The following is an 18468-nucleotide window of genomic DNA, read 5'->3' on the forward strand; positions in this document are numbered from 1 at the left end:
TTGGGGCAGATTCTGAAGATGTAGAAAGTCACTAATGGCCTGTAGTTCAATTTTTTTTTTAAGATTTTTATTTATTTGAGAGCAAGAGATAGGAAAGTATGAGTGGGGGCAGGGGGAGAAGGAGACAGAGAAGGAGAGGTAGACTCCCTGCTGGGCAGGGAGCCTGATGCGGGGCTCGATCCCAGCACCCTGGGATTATGACCTGAGTCGAAAGCGGACGCTTATAACCGACTGAACCACCCAGGTGCCCTGCCCCAGTTCAATTTTTACCTAACTCCAATTAGTGATGGATACCATGGGCAGGGTCAGTCCGCCCAAACATAGGCCTGGTTGGGGGTTTAAATTAGACAGGCACTCCCAAACATGCCTGCCTATGTGGGGAGGAGGCATTAATGGTAGAAAGGTCCAGACTTTCTTCTCTTCGGTAAGGAATATTTGATCCCCAGGGGAGGAGAAACTGACTCCTGCAAGGCGTAGTCCCTAGTCCTAAAAAGGTAAGTTCGTACGTTACTGAATCAAAATTTTTAAACAAAAGACAACACATGTTTCTTATAAATATATACCTTTATATATTATATATATTTACAATATATACAGCATACAAATATTTTTTAATGTAATACTAATGGCAGTCTTGAAAATGGATGTTTTCAAAACAGAAGAGGGGTACTTATCCAAGATGGGTTTCTGGTTCATCCAGAACCCACATTCTAGACAATGCCTCAGGCCCAGATTTCTGTAGAAGCCAAAGGAAAGAGAAAGGTTGCAGGAAAAAGGCTCTAATTCCCTTTCCCTTCTCAACTATCCTGACCTTCCATGGACATCAGCCAACATGGCCCCACATACACACCTAAAATGGGAAAACCTTGGGGTCTGGGCATCGTATCTAGCACATGGTGGGCACTCAAATATTTGTGGGATGGAAAAAAGTGAGTGTTTTTAATCACCGTCTCTCAGGCAACATTTCCATAACCTAAAAGATTCAGTCCCAGAGCTAGGACTGGTCTAGATGCAAACGCGTTAGGTTTTTCCACTTTGTAAGTAAAACTGTCTACATGTCCAAGTGCTAAATAAATTAAAAGTTAGCCACAAAGTGCCATTTCTCCCTCATGCTTTGGAATCTGGAAGCCATGGGTCAAAACACCACTCATCTTCCAGAAGTTTCTTCATACTCGACTAGTTCATCTATTGTACGCAGCAAATCTTCAAAGGAAGGCCTTCCTTCTGGTTTCTACAATTAAAAATCAAAGAGAAGCTGTGGGTTCCAGAATCCAATCCCAAAATAATTTCTCACATCCAGACTCACATAACATAGCACACGAGAGCAAGGTACTCCTTGTTTTGGGACTTGAACACTCAGGTGTCTCCAAATGGGTCTACCCTCACCTACATGTACTGTTGGTGGACACACCTTTCCATAACATTCCTTTTGTGTCTCCATTCAAGAATCTAACAGGGTTCTTTATTGCCTGCAAAATCAAGTCTTGCTAATTTGCAGTGCCCTCTATAACCTGCCCTCTCCCATCCTCTTGCTACTCTATCTCATTTCCCACAAAACCCTCACGTGGGCTCTCTGCTCCATCAGACCAATCTTTACCCTCCTGTATGCACACCACACTCATGACCACCACCTTGCCCTTCTCACGCTGTCCTCCCCCACCCCCAGCAACACTTCCTGCCCAGGCCTCTCCCACCCCAATCAATGTTCCTTTGGAGACATTACAGCAAGAGACCAAGAGCATGGGCTCTGCTGCTCTGTAGCAACGTGGCGTTGGGCAAGTGCCAACTTCAGGAGCCCTGGTCTCCTCATCCACAAAGTGGTTATAGTAAAAATCTCTGCACCTCTAAAGGTTGTTTTGAGAAGTGTATCTAAAGCACTTAGTACAGTGCCTAGCACACAATACACGTGTGAGCTAATATTATTATCTTTCAAAAATCACTTTGGTGTCTCATCTTTTCTACAAGGTGACATTTCAATACACCGGGAAGGAAAACTTCCAAAGACTGCGAGTCAAGAGATCTGGGGGAAGTTGAGGTTTGGTGAAAGAAACCCCCTCTGGTGAAAGTGTAATAATTCAACACTACAAGTAGTCCAGTGAGAGAAGAGCTGCTTCTCCGGACTCATTCCCTGCATCCTGGACTCAGGCAACCGTGACAGGACTTCCGCTTGGGAGTGGGATGGCAGCCTGAATTTATGATCCTAATTATTATCATTTTCCGCTTCTTCACCTTTTTCTTCCCATTATTTGGAACTGACTTGAGAGGGCTGGTGTTCTACCTAGAGTTTGAAATCGTGTAACACATGCACTAACTCCCTAGGCTGTAGAGACCACACACGATTAATCCACCAAGCCCAGATCCCTAAGTGTTTTCAAGATTCAGAAGGAAAGCACAACATTTTTTTTTACCTCCTGCCAACATCTCAGCATCACCTCGTACACATGTTTGGATGCCAGCTTCGGCCTGTAGAGTCGGTGGCCCCGCGTAACCATGGTTACCACTTCGTAGTTGGTGTTTTTCTCGAAAGGCATTTTGCCTTCAGTGAATATTTCCCACATTAAAACACCTAGAAAAGGATAAAGGATCACCAGAGGATGCATCCACTTCCGGTTCAGATTAGAGCTGGGGGAAAATGGACCGTGTTCTTACCAAATGACCAGACATCCGATTTGCTACTAAAGCGACTATAGTTAAACACCTCAGGTGGACACCACTTCACTGGAAATTTCGCACCGGAAGAACTTGTGTACTGATCGTCCAGAACATACCTAAAGGAAGACACACCACAGGTTTACGCCTCTGGGTTACGGTCTACATGTTCTTTACCTTTTTTCCCCCCTCTTAGAATCAAAAACACAGTTGACTGAAGTCCAACAAGCATCCGGTTGAAGCTAAATGTTTGCCTCCGTGGCCACGCCTGGTGATTTCCATCTTCCTCTCAGCTTGAGAGGGATACATGGTAACATTCGTAGCTGCACTTCCGTTTTTCTGTGTGTTTTTCTTTTTTATGAGGCGATAGAGGCAGGACACAATAAAAGAGTTGGCTAAGGTTGTTTTGTGTTTTTTTTTGGTAAGCAATTCTGTTCTTTAAACAAAATGTAACCCAAAGGCCCCACACGTAAAACATCTAAAGCAGAGCTGCTCTAAAGGAAGTGGTGCAGAGCGTTTGGAGGCACACGTGCTCTTGGCCCCCACGAGTCCACGGGGTACAATTTAAACCCACAGCACGTGAAAAAAGCAAATTGCACAATGACAGATGTAAATGGAGGAGTATGGATTTATATACCATGACATCCTTCCCTCAGGCACACACACACACACTCAAAACGATACTCTGTAACGTTTGCTATGTGCACATACTTACTTCCTTCTGGAAGGACACACACAGCCTGAGAACTTTGACTACCTCTGAGGAGGACCCTGGATCGGGGAGGTAGAGATGGAGACCGCGGCCCTTTCTGTAATGTGCTCCGTACGTATTTACAAGAGGAATGTGCTTACGTAGTATATGAACACATAAAGCTAATTTCTAAAAGCTGGGAGAACGCAGTCATCTAATCACACCACCTTCCCCTGGTGCATGGAAACAAGCCACTGTGAGTGGGATCAACGTGCCTGTCCATCAGGGGATCTGAGTTTAGTGTCTAGTGAGTGTTCCAGAGAGGCTGAGGCAGAAGCACAGATTTTCTGAAAGCCAGATGTGTAAAAATCCAGCGTGGGAAACGGGAGGACTGCTTGTCAGAGGAACGTCTTCCCAAAAAGCACATGAAGAGCACGGGGTAAGTTCTGCCCCGACAGGCAGCAGTCCTGCTCTCACGATAAGCTAAACCCAGCCTGTGTGACCTGGTGCTGAGGTCACCCGGACTTGTCCCAGATTTCAAGCTTTTCATACCCACTGTTTCTTCCCCCTGGGATATTTTATCCTCAGATCTCCACCTCGTCGGTTACTTCGGGCTTTCTGGTCTCCATCCTAATATCCCAGTCTCCAAGACGCCTTCCAGAGCCCTGGACGTAGCGAGCATCACCCCATCTGCACCATTATTCAAGGCCCACCCACCCCCCCAGCCCCACATGACCTCTAGCTTAGAGGGGAGCACATTTTGTCTGTAAAGGACAAGATGATGAATGAGGACAAGATGATCTACTTTTCAGGCCGTACAGTCTGTCACCACTGTCCGACTCTGCCTCCATTCTGTGAAAGTGGCCACAGGCAACACATCCCGACTGAGGCTGTATCCCAGTAACACTTTATTTACAGACACGGACATTTGAATTTCAGATTTTTTTTTTTAAGATTTTAAAATCTTAAAATCACTTAACCAACGGTGGCTCCATCGGTTAAGTGACTGCCTTTGGCTCAGGTCATGATTCTAGGGTTATGGGATCAAGCCCCGCTTTGGGCTCCCTGCTCAGAGGGGAGCCTGCTTCCCCCTCTCCTCCCTCCTTGAGATTTCTCTTCCTATCTCTGCTGCCCTGTCTCTCTCTGTCTCTCAAATAAATAAATCAAATCTTAAAAAAAAAAAAAATGGAAAACCACTGTTGGCTCACAAGCTGAGCAGAAAAAGTGTTGGGTCATATGTGGGCCTGAGGCTTTGGTGCGCTGACTGCCGCTCGGTCACATCACTCTGTTTTCCTCTTGCTGATGCTCTCACGTCTTACTCTCTCTCCTCCTGAGTATGAGCTGCATATAGCAGGGGCTCATATGCCTTATTCCTGCTGTCATTCAGCCCAACACCCTGGTACGTAGTAGGCACCTCATTTTTTTTTTTTTTAAGATTTTATTTATTTATTTGACAGATAGAGGTCACAAGTAGGCTGAAAGACAGGCAAAGAGAAAGCAGGGGAAGCAGGGAGCCCGACTCGGGGCTCGATCCCAGGACCCTGGGATCATGACCTGAGCCGAAGGCAGAGGCTTTAACCCACTGAGCCACCCAGGCACCCCGGCACCTCATATTTGTAAGGATGGACGTAAGGATGAGTGAACAGATGCAGAGGAGGGAAAGGACAAACAATATTTTTTAAAGGTCTTGTCTAACCCTCTACTAAAATTACAAAAATTAAGAGAAAAAACACAACAGGCTGGGTATTCTAAGAACTTTACCCCTAAACGCATTTCTGTGAAAACAAAAGACTCTAGAAATTTAACCCAGGCCAGGGAGAAATGAAAGTAGAATCTTTAACAGACTATACTCCCACCTAGTGGACAGAATAACTAACATCACGATGTATACTTTGTTTTTTAATGAATTTATTTATTTCAGAACAGCTAACAAGATTTCCTTTCTACTTCATCACTGCAGATTACTCCCATGCTTATTGATTCTTTTTTTTCTAAGATTTTTAAGATTTTATTTATTTATTTGACAGAGAGAGACACAGCAAGAGAGTGAACACAAGCAGGGGGAGTGGGAGTGGGAGAGGGAGAAGCAGGCTTCTGCTGAGCAGAGACCCCATGCGGGGCTCAATCCCAGGACCCTGGGGTAATGACCTGAGCTGAAGGCAGATGCATAATGACTGAGCCACCCAGGCACCCCCCACCCTCATGCTTATTGATTCTACAAGCTGATGAGACTATCATCTGATGCCATATAAGAAAGCATAAAGCAGTCATAATTTCCCAACAATTTGTCACCTGGGGAAAAGCGCACATAACAGTAAAACAGATCGATTCAGGAAGGAAACTTTTCAAAATATAATCTTATTTATTTTACTACCTTCCATCAAAAGCACACTAAAAAGCAGAAAAATCAATTAGTCTTCCTATGAAAATGATGGATACTACAAATATTTTGCTAATAGAACAAAAGATGTGGTTTAAAAACAGCTCTTCAATAAGCTTCAGGAAAAGAAGTTGACACAAACTGCAAAAAAACAAAAAAGTCAGGTTTTCTGTACCTTCAGAGGTACATATTAATTAAACCTGAAATTTATAGAAAATATTTACATAGACTCAGCCTTACCTGGCCATTCCAAAATCTGATACTTTCACAATTCCGGCCTCATTAACTAGACAATTTCTGGCAGCCTGGAAAACAAGATTTCAATGGTGTATTAGTTACAAAGTTTTACAAAGTAGAGAAATATAAAGTCTGTTTACATTAAATTTAATATAACCCAGTCAACATTTACAGAAGGTGGAAATGTCTTTTTATAAATTGGGTTTATTCCTGTGGAAATGTCTCCAACATATATTTGAAAAAATGAGTAGAAAGAGAGGTCAGAAAGTCATATGTGCAATTAAAGCATGATTACCTAACTTTGCCAACTGTCATACCTAAACGAAGACTAAGAATGTCAAAATACTTTCTCCCCCTCCCATTTCTATTCTTATTAAACTGTCAGATTTTCTTACTGATAATGACAACATCTCTCGAAGTCCTCAATCTAGGTTCTCATTGGGTGAATTTAATAACACATAATAATCAAAGTGTTAGGTAACCGATGTATCACCCAACAGCTTTGCTCAGTGATTGGTCATCCCAATCTCAGTCAAAAAACAAAACAAAACAGAACAAAACAAAACAAAACAAAAAAACAAAACAAAACATAGTTCACCTTGTCTTTTATAATGTCTCCAGTATATTGTGATATGTCATATGGAAGTGGTCAAATATAATTCTGAGTTATTTAAATTATATTTTCTTGCCCATTCTTTAAGAGCACAAGATTCAAGAAAACAGTATGGGGAAAAGACATAGTATTTCTTAGAAGGAAAACATGGTAATATTTTTAATGCCACAACCTATGGGCTAAGATGCATTTTTGTTCCTGACATTTCTAGCATTTTATTCTCTATATGTGGCAATTCCACTTATATGAGATTATTCCTGCTGAATGCATTTTAAGAGTCTCTTCTAAAGTTCCCCGATTTGGGGCGCCTGGGTGGCTCAATGGGTTAAAGCCTCTGCCTTCAGCTCAGGTCATGATCCCAGGGTCCTGGGATCCAGCCCTGCATCGGGCTCTCTGCTCAGCAGGGAGCCTGCTTCCTCCTCTCTCTCTGCCTGCTTCTCTGCCTACTTGTGATCTCCGTCTGTCAAATAAATAAATAAAATCTTTAAAAAAAAAATAAAATAAAGTTCCCCGATTTGCCCCCATCTTCCTATAGAGATACCTCATTACTACTTCACGTCATGGTCAACAGCATTCTTTGCCCAAAAGATAGGAGCGTCAGAATCTTTCCTTCAGGGGTGACACAAACCTACCAATGTCAATATCATAAGCACAAAATTATCAAAATTGCTTTCACCAAGATATGGTCTGTGTGGACAGATGTAGTCTGCCATACTCATGTAGGCATTCGATTTTCATCAGTTTTGAAAGTTCAAAAAAAGAGGAAGATGCTTAGTTCATAACTTTCAAAATGACAGAGATGTTCTTTATCATCACTGAGCATAATAACAATAATGAATGTTATCTATATCACATGTACTATACAGAGCCCTTTGCCCCAGTCACGTAATGCAATCCTTAAAACAGTCTTGTAAAGGAAAAGCCCAGGACCAGATGGCTTCACTGATGAATTTTTGGATATGACACCAAAAGCACAAGCAACAAAACCAAAAATAGATAATTGGTCTACATCAGACTAAAAACCTTTGCATAGCAAAGGAAACAATCAACAAAATAAAAAGGGAAACTACAGAATAGGAAAAATGATTTGTAAAACCACACATCTGATAAAGAGCTAATATATAAAATACATAAGGAACTCTTACAACTCAATACCAAAAAAGCAAATAATCCAATTTTTAAAAGCAGCAAAGAAAGGTGTTCAACATCATTATCATCAGGTAAATGCAAATCAAAACCACAATGAGATGTCACCTCACGCCTGTCAGGATGGCTATTACCAAAAACACAAGAGAGGACAAAAGTTGTCAAGAAAGAAAAAGTGGAGAAAGCGGAACCCTTGTATACTATTTGTGGGATGTAAATTGGTGCAGCCATTATGGAAAACAGGCCGGAGTTTACTCAAAAAATTAAAGGTAGAACTGCCACATGATCCAGCAATTCCACTTCCAACTATATAGAAAAAGAAATGGGGGCCCCCTGGGTGGCTCAGTGGGTTAAGCCGCTGCCTTCGGCTCAGGTCATGATCTCAGGGTCCTGGGATTGAGCCCTGCATAGGGCTCTCTGCTCAGCGGGGAGCCTGCTTCCTCCTCTCCCTCTGCCTGCCTCTCTGCCTGCTTGTGATCTCTGTCTGTCAAATAAATAAATAAAATCTTAAAAAAAAGAAAAGAAAAGGAAAAGAAATAAAATCAGTACCTCAGAGAGATGTCTGAACTCCCATATTCGTAGGAGCATTACCAACAATAGCCAAGCTAGGAAATAATTAACTGCCCATCAACGATGAGCACATAAAGATGATGTCATATATCTATACAGTGCCATATTATTCAGCCATAAAAAAGATCTTGTCATTGTGACAACACGGATGAACCTGGAGGGCATTATGCTAAACAAAATAAGCCCAATGGAAAGACAAATACTCTACGATATCATTTGTATATGGAATTTTATAAATTTTTTAAAAGATTTTATTTATTTATTTGACAGACAGAGGTCACGAGCAGGCAGAGAGGCAGGCATGGGGATGGGCGGAAGCAGGTTCCCCGCTGAGCAGAGAGCCCGATGTGGGGCTCGATCCCAGGACCCTGCGATCATGACCTGAGCGGAAAGGCAGAGGCTTAACCCACTGAGCCACCCAGGTGTCCTGTATATGGAATGTTTAAAAAAAATGTAGAACTCAGTATGTTCTGAGGATCTAAAGGAGAGCAGGATGACTATAATTAATAATACTTCCTTGCTTCCCTGCAGTTTACTAAGGGAGCACACCTTAAGCATTCTCCCTGCACGTGAGGTATGGATATAATTAACTTGACTTTGATAATCATTTCATAATGTGTACATATCTCAAGTCATGATATTCTTTACTTTCAATACATGCAATTTTGTCAGTTATAGCTCAGTAAAGCTGACGGAGGGGGGGGAATAGTCTTGTGAGCAAACCAATATTATAACCCACCCACAATTTATAGATGCAGAAAAAGAACCCAAGAGAGATTAGATAACTACCCTAAAACACAACTAAAAGTCAAGTCACATCAGCTCTTTATTATGCCCCAAGTCTGAAGATCGCAGCACACAGTAGCTATAGTGTGGACTCTAGAGCCAAATTCCTCGGGTTCAAATCCTGACTCCACAGTAGACTTGATTACTGGTGAGTAATTTTATCCTATTATATATATATCTCAATTTCCTCATCTGTAAAGTGAGAATAACAACTGTACCTACTTTTTAGGGTTATTACAATGATTACATGAGTTGATATATGTTAAATTCCTATAAAAGCAGTGCCTGCTTAAAGTGATTATTTGATTTTTTTTTTTAATGCTTTGCTGCTATTCCAGAAGCCATGCATCCATGCTTTTTGACAAGAAAGTTAAAATTAAAACATGGAAAAAAATCCCAGGTAGAGAATCACAAGCTTTTTGGTGAAAGAATCATCTTCAAGGTTTAACAGAAACCGACAGTTCTGTCTTCGTGCTGAAAATAGACACATGTGAGAAAAACAGGCAGAGAAGAAAAAGAGAAAAGAAAAAAATGGAGGAGACAGGGAGACAGAGTAGGGGGAAGGAAAAATTAAGAAGTGTGTGCATCACAATATTTTAGAACCAATAACAGATTCCTTTTTCTAGTATTTTCAGGCGTTAATGTGGGCCTCCATGGTTTCCCAGTGACTTCAGAAATCGGGAAAATAAACCAAGAATTTCTGTTATAACTTCTGCTTACATCGTGTGAGGTGGAAAAGAGTGTAGGATTTAGTGAAAGGAGGAGTCAACCCTTAACTTCCCCATTTATCACCTGACCCGTCAGTCATTTCCCTTCTCTAAAGCTAATTTCCTTATCTATCAGACAACAATGGTCAGAAAGACCGTTGTGACTAGCTCTCACATGAGATTCTTGTGGAGATCAAATAGTTAATATATAGTAAGTTGCTTCGAAACAATGACCTAGGTAGTTACGTATTATTAATGCAATTGCCTATGTAATTATGCATTACATGTATCAGATTTGATCAAGAGTTTTCTGTTACAATTACGAGGCAAGTTAAATTTACCAAGTTTAAAGATAACGGTGAAACACCGTTGAGAACAGAAATCGGATATTAATTCATCATGGCTCATTTGCTGCCCCAGTGTTACAAAGGAATTCGGCCAGTGGATGGGAATGCGGGCGGTCGGGATTACCAGATCTCTGTGGATGAAGCTGTTTCTCTCCAGGTAGTCCATCCCTTCACATACATCTTGACACATGCTCAGCAGCACATCTCGGCTAAAATGACCTTGTCTCTGTCGGAGGAAATTCAGAAGACAGCCCCTCTCCATGAACTCGGTAACAATGTAAATCGGTTTCTGCTGGGTGCATACACCGTACAGCTGTACTAGCTTCGGGTGTGTCAGCTTCCTGGGGGGAGAAGTCATGCATACACATAGTTACCATAGGAAAAGAAGCCTGCGGGGCTATTGGCTGGTGGGAGGCTACTTTTTAATGCAAAAAGAGGAACCAGAAAGAACAGGGTAACTTACATCATCACTTTAGCTTCTTCTATAAAGTCTTCCTCGCACATGGCACCTTCCCTAATGGCTTTGATCGCCACCTTGTACTGAGCCCTCCACTTGCCCAGCCTCACCACTCCAAACAGTCCGCTCCCCAGTTCCCTCATAAAGGTCAGCTCTGAGGGATTGATCTCCCATTTTTCTGTGAGACAGAGGGGGGAAGCGATAACATTTAATAAGGAGAACTCAGCATCAATCAGTGGGAAACAGAGAAGCAACAACCAAGGTCAATGTCAAAGTCACAGGATAAATACGGTAAAACATAGAACAGACTTGCCACCTATACCCAAACTGCAAAAGGTGACTTTCCATCCCCTGGGGAGGACATACTCCCTCCCTTCTAAGCCATCAGAATATAACCAAAGTGAACAAGAGAAGGCAAGAAGATGCTGAATAATGGGTCAATAATAATAGAGCTTAAAGATACTCAGAAAAAAACAAAATCTAATACTTTCTCCTTTACTATTCTTCCCCCCTGGTTTGTTGTTGTTCCTACCCCCCCTCCCTTCAATTATATCAGGTTGGAAAGAATTTAATCTTCTATTTAAAAGGCTTTGGCTAGAAGCAACAAAGACAGTCAAGTTGGATGTCTTCTTTATTACCTCCATCCTTACTTTCCTGTAAGTAACCAATCAAGCTGCTGCGAACCAGAAAAGAATTGATTTATCGTAGAAATAACACGGTAATGCTTCTTTTTCACTAAGAGAAAGTTTCCTGCCGAATTATAAATAAGGATGAAAGCAGAAAATCTAGGGTTTCCATAGCTACAAGTATAATCATCTAAAAACCCATACTATAAAATGATAATAACAGTTCTACTGTGTGGAATTCTAACCATCTAAATTGGCCTTGCGGTAACGGATGCTTTTTCTAAGGGAAATTAGTCAGGGCAACTACAGAAATGAGTTACCATAGCTGAAGCCTGCAGTGGTTGGAGCATTCTTCCCCTTCGTACTGACTGGGTACCGCAGTCTTGTGACAAGTCCTGCAAGTTAGAGAAAGCATTGGAATTGAACTTATTCTTTTTTTTTTTTTTTTGAAATTGAACTCATTCTTTTTTTTTTAAGTTTTTTTTTTTTTAATTTATTTGACAGACGGAGATCACAAGTGGGCAGAGAGGCAGGCAGAGAGAGAGAGGGGGAAGCAGGCTCCCCACTGAGCAGAGAGCCTGATACAGGGCTCGATCCCAGGACCCTGGGATCATGACCTGAGCTGAAGGCAGAGGCTTTAACCCACTGAGTCACCCAGGTGCCCCGAAATTGAACTCATTCTTAATCATTCTGCATGGGAAAGCGCGAAACTTAGACACTCATGTATAAAGGGCATTCATTCGTCCACTTAGCGCTCATCCTGTGTGTGTACATACAAAACTCTGCTCTATGCTAACAAAATATAAAAAGAAAGGAAAGCAGGCAGGAAGAAGATGATCCTGTTCTTTGAATTGACAATTTCATATTTTTATGGGACATAAAAACTTTTTTACATATATATGTTTTTATTCACTCAACAAACATTGCCTTTTCAATACTGCAGTGTTTACCAAGCACTCAGCTAGCGTAGTCTCAAACATTTTTTAAAATGTTAAAAGGTGGGGTACCTGATGGCTCAGTCAGTAGAGTGTCTGCCTTTGGCTAATGTCATGATCCTGCGGTCCTGGGATCGAGCACCACATCGGGATCCCTGCTCAGTAGGGAGTCTGCTTCTCTCTCTCTCTCCCTCTGCCCCTCCCCACTGCTCATTCTCTCTCTCTCTCAAATAAATAAATACAATCTTTAAAAAGGCAAAATATAAGTAAAATGTTGAAAAGTTTCTAACAGCTATTATCAATTATTATTTCATGTTCTTTTCCAATATGATCTGAACTATGAAAGGGAATTATGGTAATCTATTAAAAATTAAAGTGATTCACCTTGGATAACTCAATACTAGTAATCTTAGCATAAATATGGGGCTCTAAACTATCAACAGCGGGACCCCAATAGCTAAAGCAACGCTAAAAAAGAAAAGCAAAGCTGGAGGCATCATGATTCCAGACTTCAAGCTCTATTACGAAGCTGTCATCATCAAGACAGCATGGTACTGGCACAAAAACAGACACACAGATCAATGGAACAGAATAGAAAACCCAAAAATGGACCCTCAACTATATGGCCAACTTATCTTCGATAAAGCGGGAAGGAATGTCCAATGGAAAAAAAGTTTCTTCAACAAGTGGTGCTGAGAAAACAGGACAACAACACACAGAGGAATGAAACTGGACCACTCTCTTATACTATACACAAAAATAAATTCAAAATGGATGAAAGACCTAAACATGAGACGGGAAACCATCAAAATCCCAGAGGAAAACACAGGGAGCAAGCAACCTCTTTGACCTCAGCCATAGCAACTTCTTACTAGACACATCTCCGGAGGCAAGGCAAAGAAAAGTAAAAAAGAACTATTGGGACCTCATCAAGATAAAAATCTTCTTTTTTTTTTTTTGAAGATTTTTATTTATTTATTTGACACAGAGAGAGAGAGAGAGAGAGAGAGCACAAGTAGGGGTAGCCACAGGCAGAGGGAGAGGGAGAAGTAAGCTCTTCAATGAGCAAAGAGACCAATGCAGGGCTAGATCCCAGGACCCTGGTATCATGCCCTGAGCCAAAAACAGATGCTCAACCCACTGAGCCATCCAGGTACCCAAGATAAAAATCTTCTGGACAGCAAAGGAAACAATCAACAAAATTAAAATGTAACCTACAGAATGGGAGAAGATATTTGCAAATGTCATATCAGATAAAAAGCTAGTATCCAAAATTTATAAAGAACTTATCCAACTCAACACCCAAAAAACAAATTAATCCAGTTAATTTAATGTAAATCCAGTTAAGAAATGGCAGAAGACATAAATAGACATTTTTCCAAAGAAGTCATCCAGATGGCCAACAGACACATGAAAAAATGCTCAACATCACTCAGCATCAGGGAAATACAAATCAAAACCACAATGAGATACCACCTCACACCAGTCAGAACTTAACTCCAGTCTAAAATTAACAACACAGGAAACAACAGGTGTTGGTGAGGATTCAGAGAAAGGGAACGCCCTCTTACACTATTGGTGGGAATGCAAACTGGTGCAGCCACTCTGGAAAACAGTATGTGGGTCCTCAAAGAGTTCTGCCTTATAATCTAGCCATTGTTCTAGTAGGTATTTACACAAAGGATACAAAAATACTGATTCAAAGGGGTTCGTGAACCCCAATGTTTATAGCAGCATTATCAACAATAGCCAAACGAGGGAAAGATCCCAAATGCCCTTCAACAGATGAATGGATAAAGAAGATATGGTATATAATCAATGAAATATTACTCAGCCATCAAAAAGAATGAAATCTTGCCATTTGCAATAATGTGGATGGAGCTAGAGTATTGTGCTAAGCAAAATAAGTCAGAGACAGACAACTACCATATGATTTCACTCATCTGTGGAATTTAAGAAATAAAACAGATGAACATATGGGAGGGAGGAAAAAAGAGGGAGGGAAACAAACCATAAGAGACTCTTGGCGCACCTGGGGGGTTCAGTTGGTTGAGCATCTCCCTTTAGCTAGAGTCATAATCCTGGAGTCCTGGGATCTAGCCCCGCATCAGGCCCCCTGCCAGTGGGGAGTCTGCTTCTTCCTCTCCCTCTGCTCCTCCCCCACCACATGTGTGCGCGCGTGTGCGCTCTCTCTCTCTCTCTCTCAGATAAATATACAAAATCTTAAAAAAAAAAAAAAAAGAGAGAGAGAGAGAGATTCTTCACTATAGAGAACAAACAGGGTTGATGGAGGGCGGTGGGGGATGGGCTACATGGATGACGGGTATTAAGGAGGGCACTTAGGATGAACGCTGGGTGTTGTATGGAAGTAATGAACCACTTAATTCTACTCCTGAAACCAATTATTATGCCATATGTTAACTAACTAGAATTAAATAAAAACTGGGGGAAAAAATGGAATAAAATACCAACAACTGGGAATACTAACCACGGGAAATCAGTGAAGTAGGTTAGACAATTTAATGTAAGTTGCTTACAGCACTAAATATGAAGGAAGGCAGGTATCTCTCCTATAAACCCCCACAGCACTCCTTACTTCTTCAATTACATCATATCTCACAATAACTTTAAATGGTTACATAGTTCTCTGTCTCCCCCACCGGACAGTAAGAGCTGAGAGAGCCAGGATTGATAACTCTCTAGTCCACCATAGTTTCCCTAGAGCCAGACACAGTCCCTGCCATGTAACAGGCACCCAAGATGTGTCTGCTCAATGAGTGAATTTAGATAATGGTGAAGAATAAAACTTATACAAGAACACACACACACACAAGAAAGAAAGGAAGGAAGGAAGGAAGGAAGGAAGGAAGGAAGGAAATGTGAATACTAAAAAATAACAGAATAAGAGATAAGAAAAAGCTCTTTGGGGTATAAATTGATATGGAAGTGGCTCCTCACATGTTAAACATAGAGTTAACATAGAACCCAGAAAATTCACTCCCAGGGAAGTCACCCAGAGAAGTGAAAGATATTTTCATGTAAAAATTTGTACACAAATTTTCATAGCAGCATTATTCTTAACAGCCAAAATGTGGAAACAAGACAGATGTCCACCAACTGATGAATGATGACGAAACGGATAAAAAAAAAAAAATTAACACAGTCGATTTTTGGCAAAAAGAAGAATGGCGCACTTATATAGGCTACAACATGGACAAATGTCAGAAACATTATGTTAAGTCACACAAGCCAGTCACAACAGACCACATACTGTGTGATTCCATTTATATCGAATGTCTAGAATAGGCAAATCTGTAGAGACAGCAAGTAGATTACTGGTTGCCAGGGGCTGGACTGATGAAAGGGGGCCGAGGGGTGACCAGTGATGCATTCAAGATTTCTTTTGGGGATGATAAAAATGTTCTTAGAGGGGCGCCTGGGTGGCTCAGTGGGTTAAAGCCTCTGCCTTCGGCTCAGGTCATGATCTCAGGGTCCTGGGATCGAGCCCCGCATCGGGCTCTCTGCTCAGAGGGGAGCCTGCTTCTCCCTCTCTCTCCCTCTGCCTGCCTCTCTGTCTGCTTGTGATCTCTCTCTGTCAAATAAATAAATAAAAAATCAAAAAAAAAAATGTTCTTAGATTACGGTAATACTTGGGACCACTCTAAATATGTTAATAACCACTGAATTGTACACTTTAAATGGGTGATTTTTATGATATTTAAATTATACCCTAATAACGGTTTCTATCATTATCTGAGAGCATAGGCATGAACGTGGTTTCTGTTTATTGGTGTTCGGTTTGTTCCCACTCTGATAGTAAGTATAGCAGAGATTCAGGAAGATGGAAAACTTGCCCAGGACATGATCAGTCTTTGGAAGCCAATAGTATAGCCCTAAACCCTGGGCTTGTCTCGCAGCCTCCATGACAACTCTGACATAGACATATCTAGGGTCTTAGTTTCATATAGTTAAAGAAAGGAAACTATTCAATGACACTTCGAAAGATGGGAAGGCAGAGTTTACTTACAACCGCTGTAATTGGTACAAGGACCACTGCAATGGGATTTTAGAGTTCGAGAGAGATTGGGCTTAACTCCAAATATAGCATGGACCAATGGGGATTGACAGCCAAGGAGGAATGTCGGGGTCAGTGGACGGAAAATGACTAAGAAAATGTTGGGGAGCCCCTGGGGCTAATAATACATTATATGTTAATTAAAAAATTTAAAAATTTAATAAAAAATAAAAATAAATAAAATACAAATAAGTAAAATAAAGAAATAAAATAAAAATAGTAAAATAAAGAAATGCTGGGGAGTGGGGGCTTCTGGGATACACCAATCTAACAGGAACTTGCTGAAGACAAGCCAACCTGACCAGATATCACCTGGTGGAAAATAAGGAACCTGATCAGATACTGAGTGTGAGCAGATATCAGATGTCAAGGTGGGAATTCTACTTAAGCTGCTTAGCAGAGTTCTTGCTAAAACTGGATTTTACAAGAAAGTGCATAAATGGATCTAGCAGTTGGTTCCAGAGCCCAACTAAAGCTTGGTCAAGCAAAGAGTCTTTGTGGGTACCAAGGGTATAAATCCCAGAAATGTGAACGTTTATCATATACAAGAGTATCTCATGTCCTACAATCAAGACAGCTTTTTATGAGACTTAACATGATTTCCATTTTTCTTTGTATGTTTCACTTCCTTAAAATATGCAATAATTTTAAATTAATCACATTCTGCAATTAACTATAAACTGAAACTGCCCAAGGAAGGACCCATCACAACGTCCCTATATTTGAAAAATGTTTGACCAGTTCCCTTACCTGCTGCATTGTGCTTGTGATATTCAATGATCTCAGGAATGGAACCAAACGCATGTTTTTCTGCCAGATAATACTTCTTGGGGGATGTTGTTGTTTCCTTTATATGGTAATGCCTGAAACCTGACGAGCCCTCGCTGAAATAAAAATCCAAATGTGTTAGTGCCAAGTCAGAATCACGTAACTTCATTCTTAAGACGTTTTCCACCAGCAACAACAGGTCCCTACATATACCCCCTTCTATTCTCTGCGCAACCTTTATTTTTCCCCACGTTCTTCTCAGCTTTGCCTTTCACGTTAACGGGTGGAAGTTTTTAAAGTGGTCACGGATAACATACTTGGCCCTTGCATGAGATTATGAAAGAGAAGATTAACCAATTCCATTTGCCAACAGTGGAAAGTCTTAAAATAGTTCCTGTCTGGCTAAGGTTCTTTGTCCCTGCTATTGATGTAAACCTGCAGACGTCTGGAAGACTTACGCTTCTAAAAGTGAATAAGCTGAATTATAAAAAATGTGCAAATTCTATTTTAGATATCTTTTTAGAACACAGATCTCCTCAAGTCATCTCTTGCTAAAGATCCTTTCAAGGGACCTCCCTCTGCTCTTTAAGTCAAGCTCCTTGACACTGACGTGAGCTGACCTCTACTTTTATCTCTCAGGGTTCTCTTTCCTCCCTCACCCCACCCTCCCCTTCCGGCTATAAGACACTTTTGTCAGTTCCTAGAACTCATCATATCCTCACTCAATTCTGGGCCTATGCAGTTTCCTAAATCAGAAACACTCTTTCCTCTCCCTCCAACTTCTGCCCTCATGATGTATCAGGTCTAGCTGGATGTCCCAGACTATATTTGTGATGAACTGGGGGTATCTCTGGGCTGTGTAGCATCCCCCACACACATACACATGTTCTCTCTGAGCACAGGACCTACTCACGTACTACCACAACTGCCTCTTTGCTTGTCTGAATCTCCCACTAAGCTATCGGAGGGCAGGGTCTGTGCCTACTTTGTTCACTGTGATATCCTTAGTGCTCAGCTCAGGGCACAGGAATTATTTCTTGAATGTTGCTAAAGTTTCTATAGACATTCGCAACATATACATACACACACACACACACACACACACACACACACACACAGAAAACCATAAGAAAAATTACCAAGTATAGGAAGTACGAATACAAAAACTAGGACAGACGTTAGAAATCAAGTTTAGATCTTTTTGTTTAATGCTGAAATGCAGCATATTTTTTGAAAATTAGGAATCCATGCAAACTATATAGGAACTTTATATAAAACTCTAAAGGAGAGATGATTGATGGAGAACTTACCCTCCAAACTTTGTATAAAGGGAGACCGTGTACATGCCTGGTTGACTGGAATCCCTTACCATAAAACCACCTTCTTTATCCTAAAATCAAAGTTAGGAAAAATTTTTCAATCCAGTAACAAGTATCAATGCCATAGAGAAAATTCAAGAAACTAATCTCACACTTTCATGA

At 41.1% G+C, this 18468-nt stretch overlaps 1 protein-coding gene across 2 annotated transcripts in view; it reads right to left on the minus strand.

The window, feature by feature from the left end:
- Positions 1-545: 545 nt before the first annotated feature.
- The window catches only part of TEC (tec protein tyrosine kinase), a 142711-nt gene continuing 124788 nt past the window's right edge, over positions 546-18468 (minus strand). For both annotated transcript variants that reach the window (XM_080797812.1, XM_080797811.1), the window contains exons 10-18: positions 18298-18377; positions 16970-17103; positions 11530-11604; positions 10590-10761; positions 10251-10467; positions 5961-6025; positions 2650-2768; positions 2409-2566; positions 546-1231 (exon numbers count right to left, since the gene is read on the minus strand). In XM_080797812.1, the coding sequence (XP_080653938.1) occupies positions 1148-1231; positions 2409-2566; positions 2650-2768; positions 5961-6025; positions 10251-10467; positions 10590-10761; positions 11530-11604; positions 16970-17103; positions 18298-18377 (1104 nt within the window). In that variant the 3' untranslated portion in view covers positions 546-1147. The remainder of the gene's footprint in view (positions 1232-2408; positions 2567-2649; positions 2769-5960; positions 6026-10250; positions 10468-10589; positions 10762-11529; positions 11605-16969; positions 17104-18297; positions 18378-18468) is intronic.

Source organism: Martes martes (assembly GCF_963455335.1).
Source record: "Martes martes genome assembly, chromosome: 2".
NCBI classification, from domain to species: Eukaryota; Metazoa; Chordata; class Mammalia; order Carnivora; family Mustelidae; genus Martes; species Martes martes.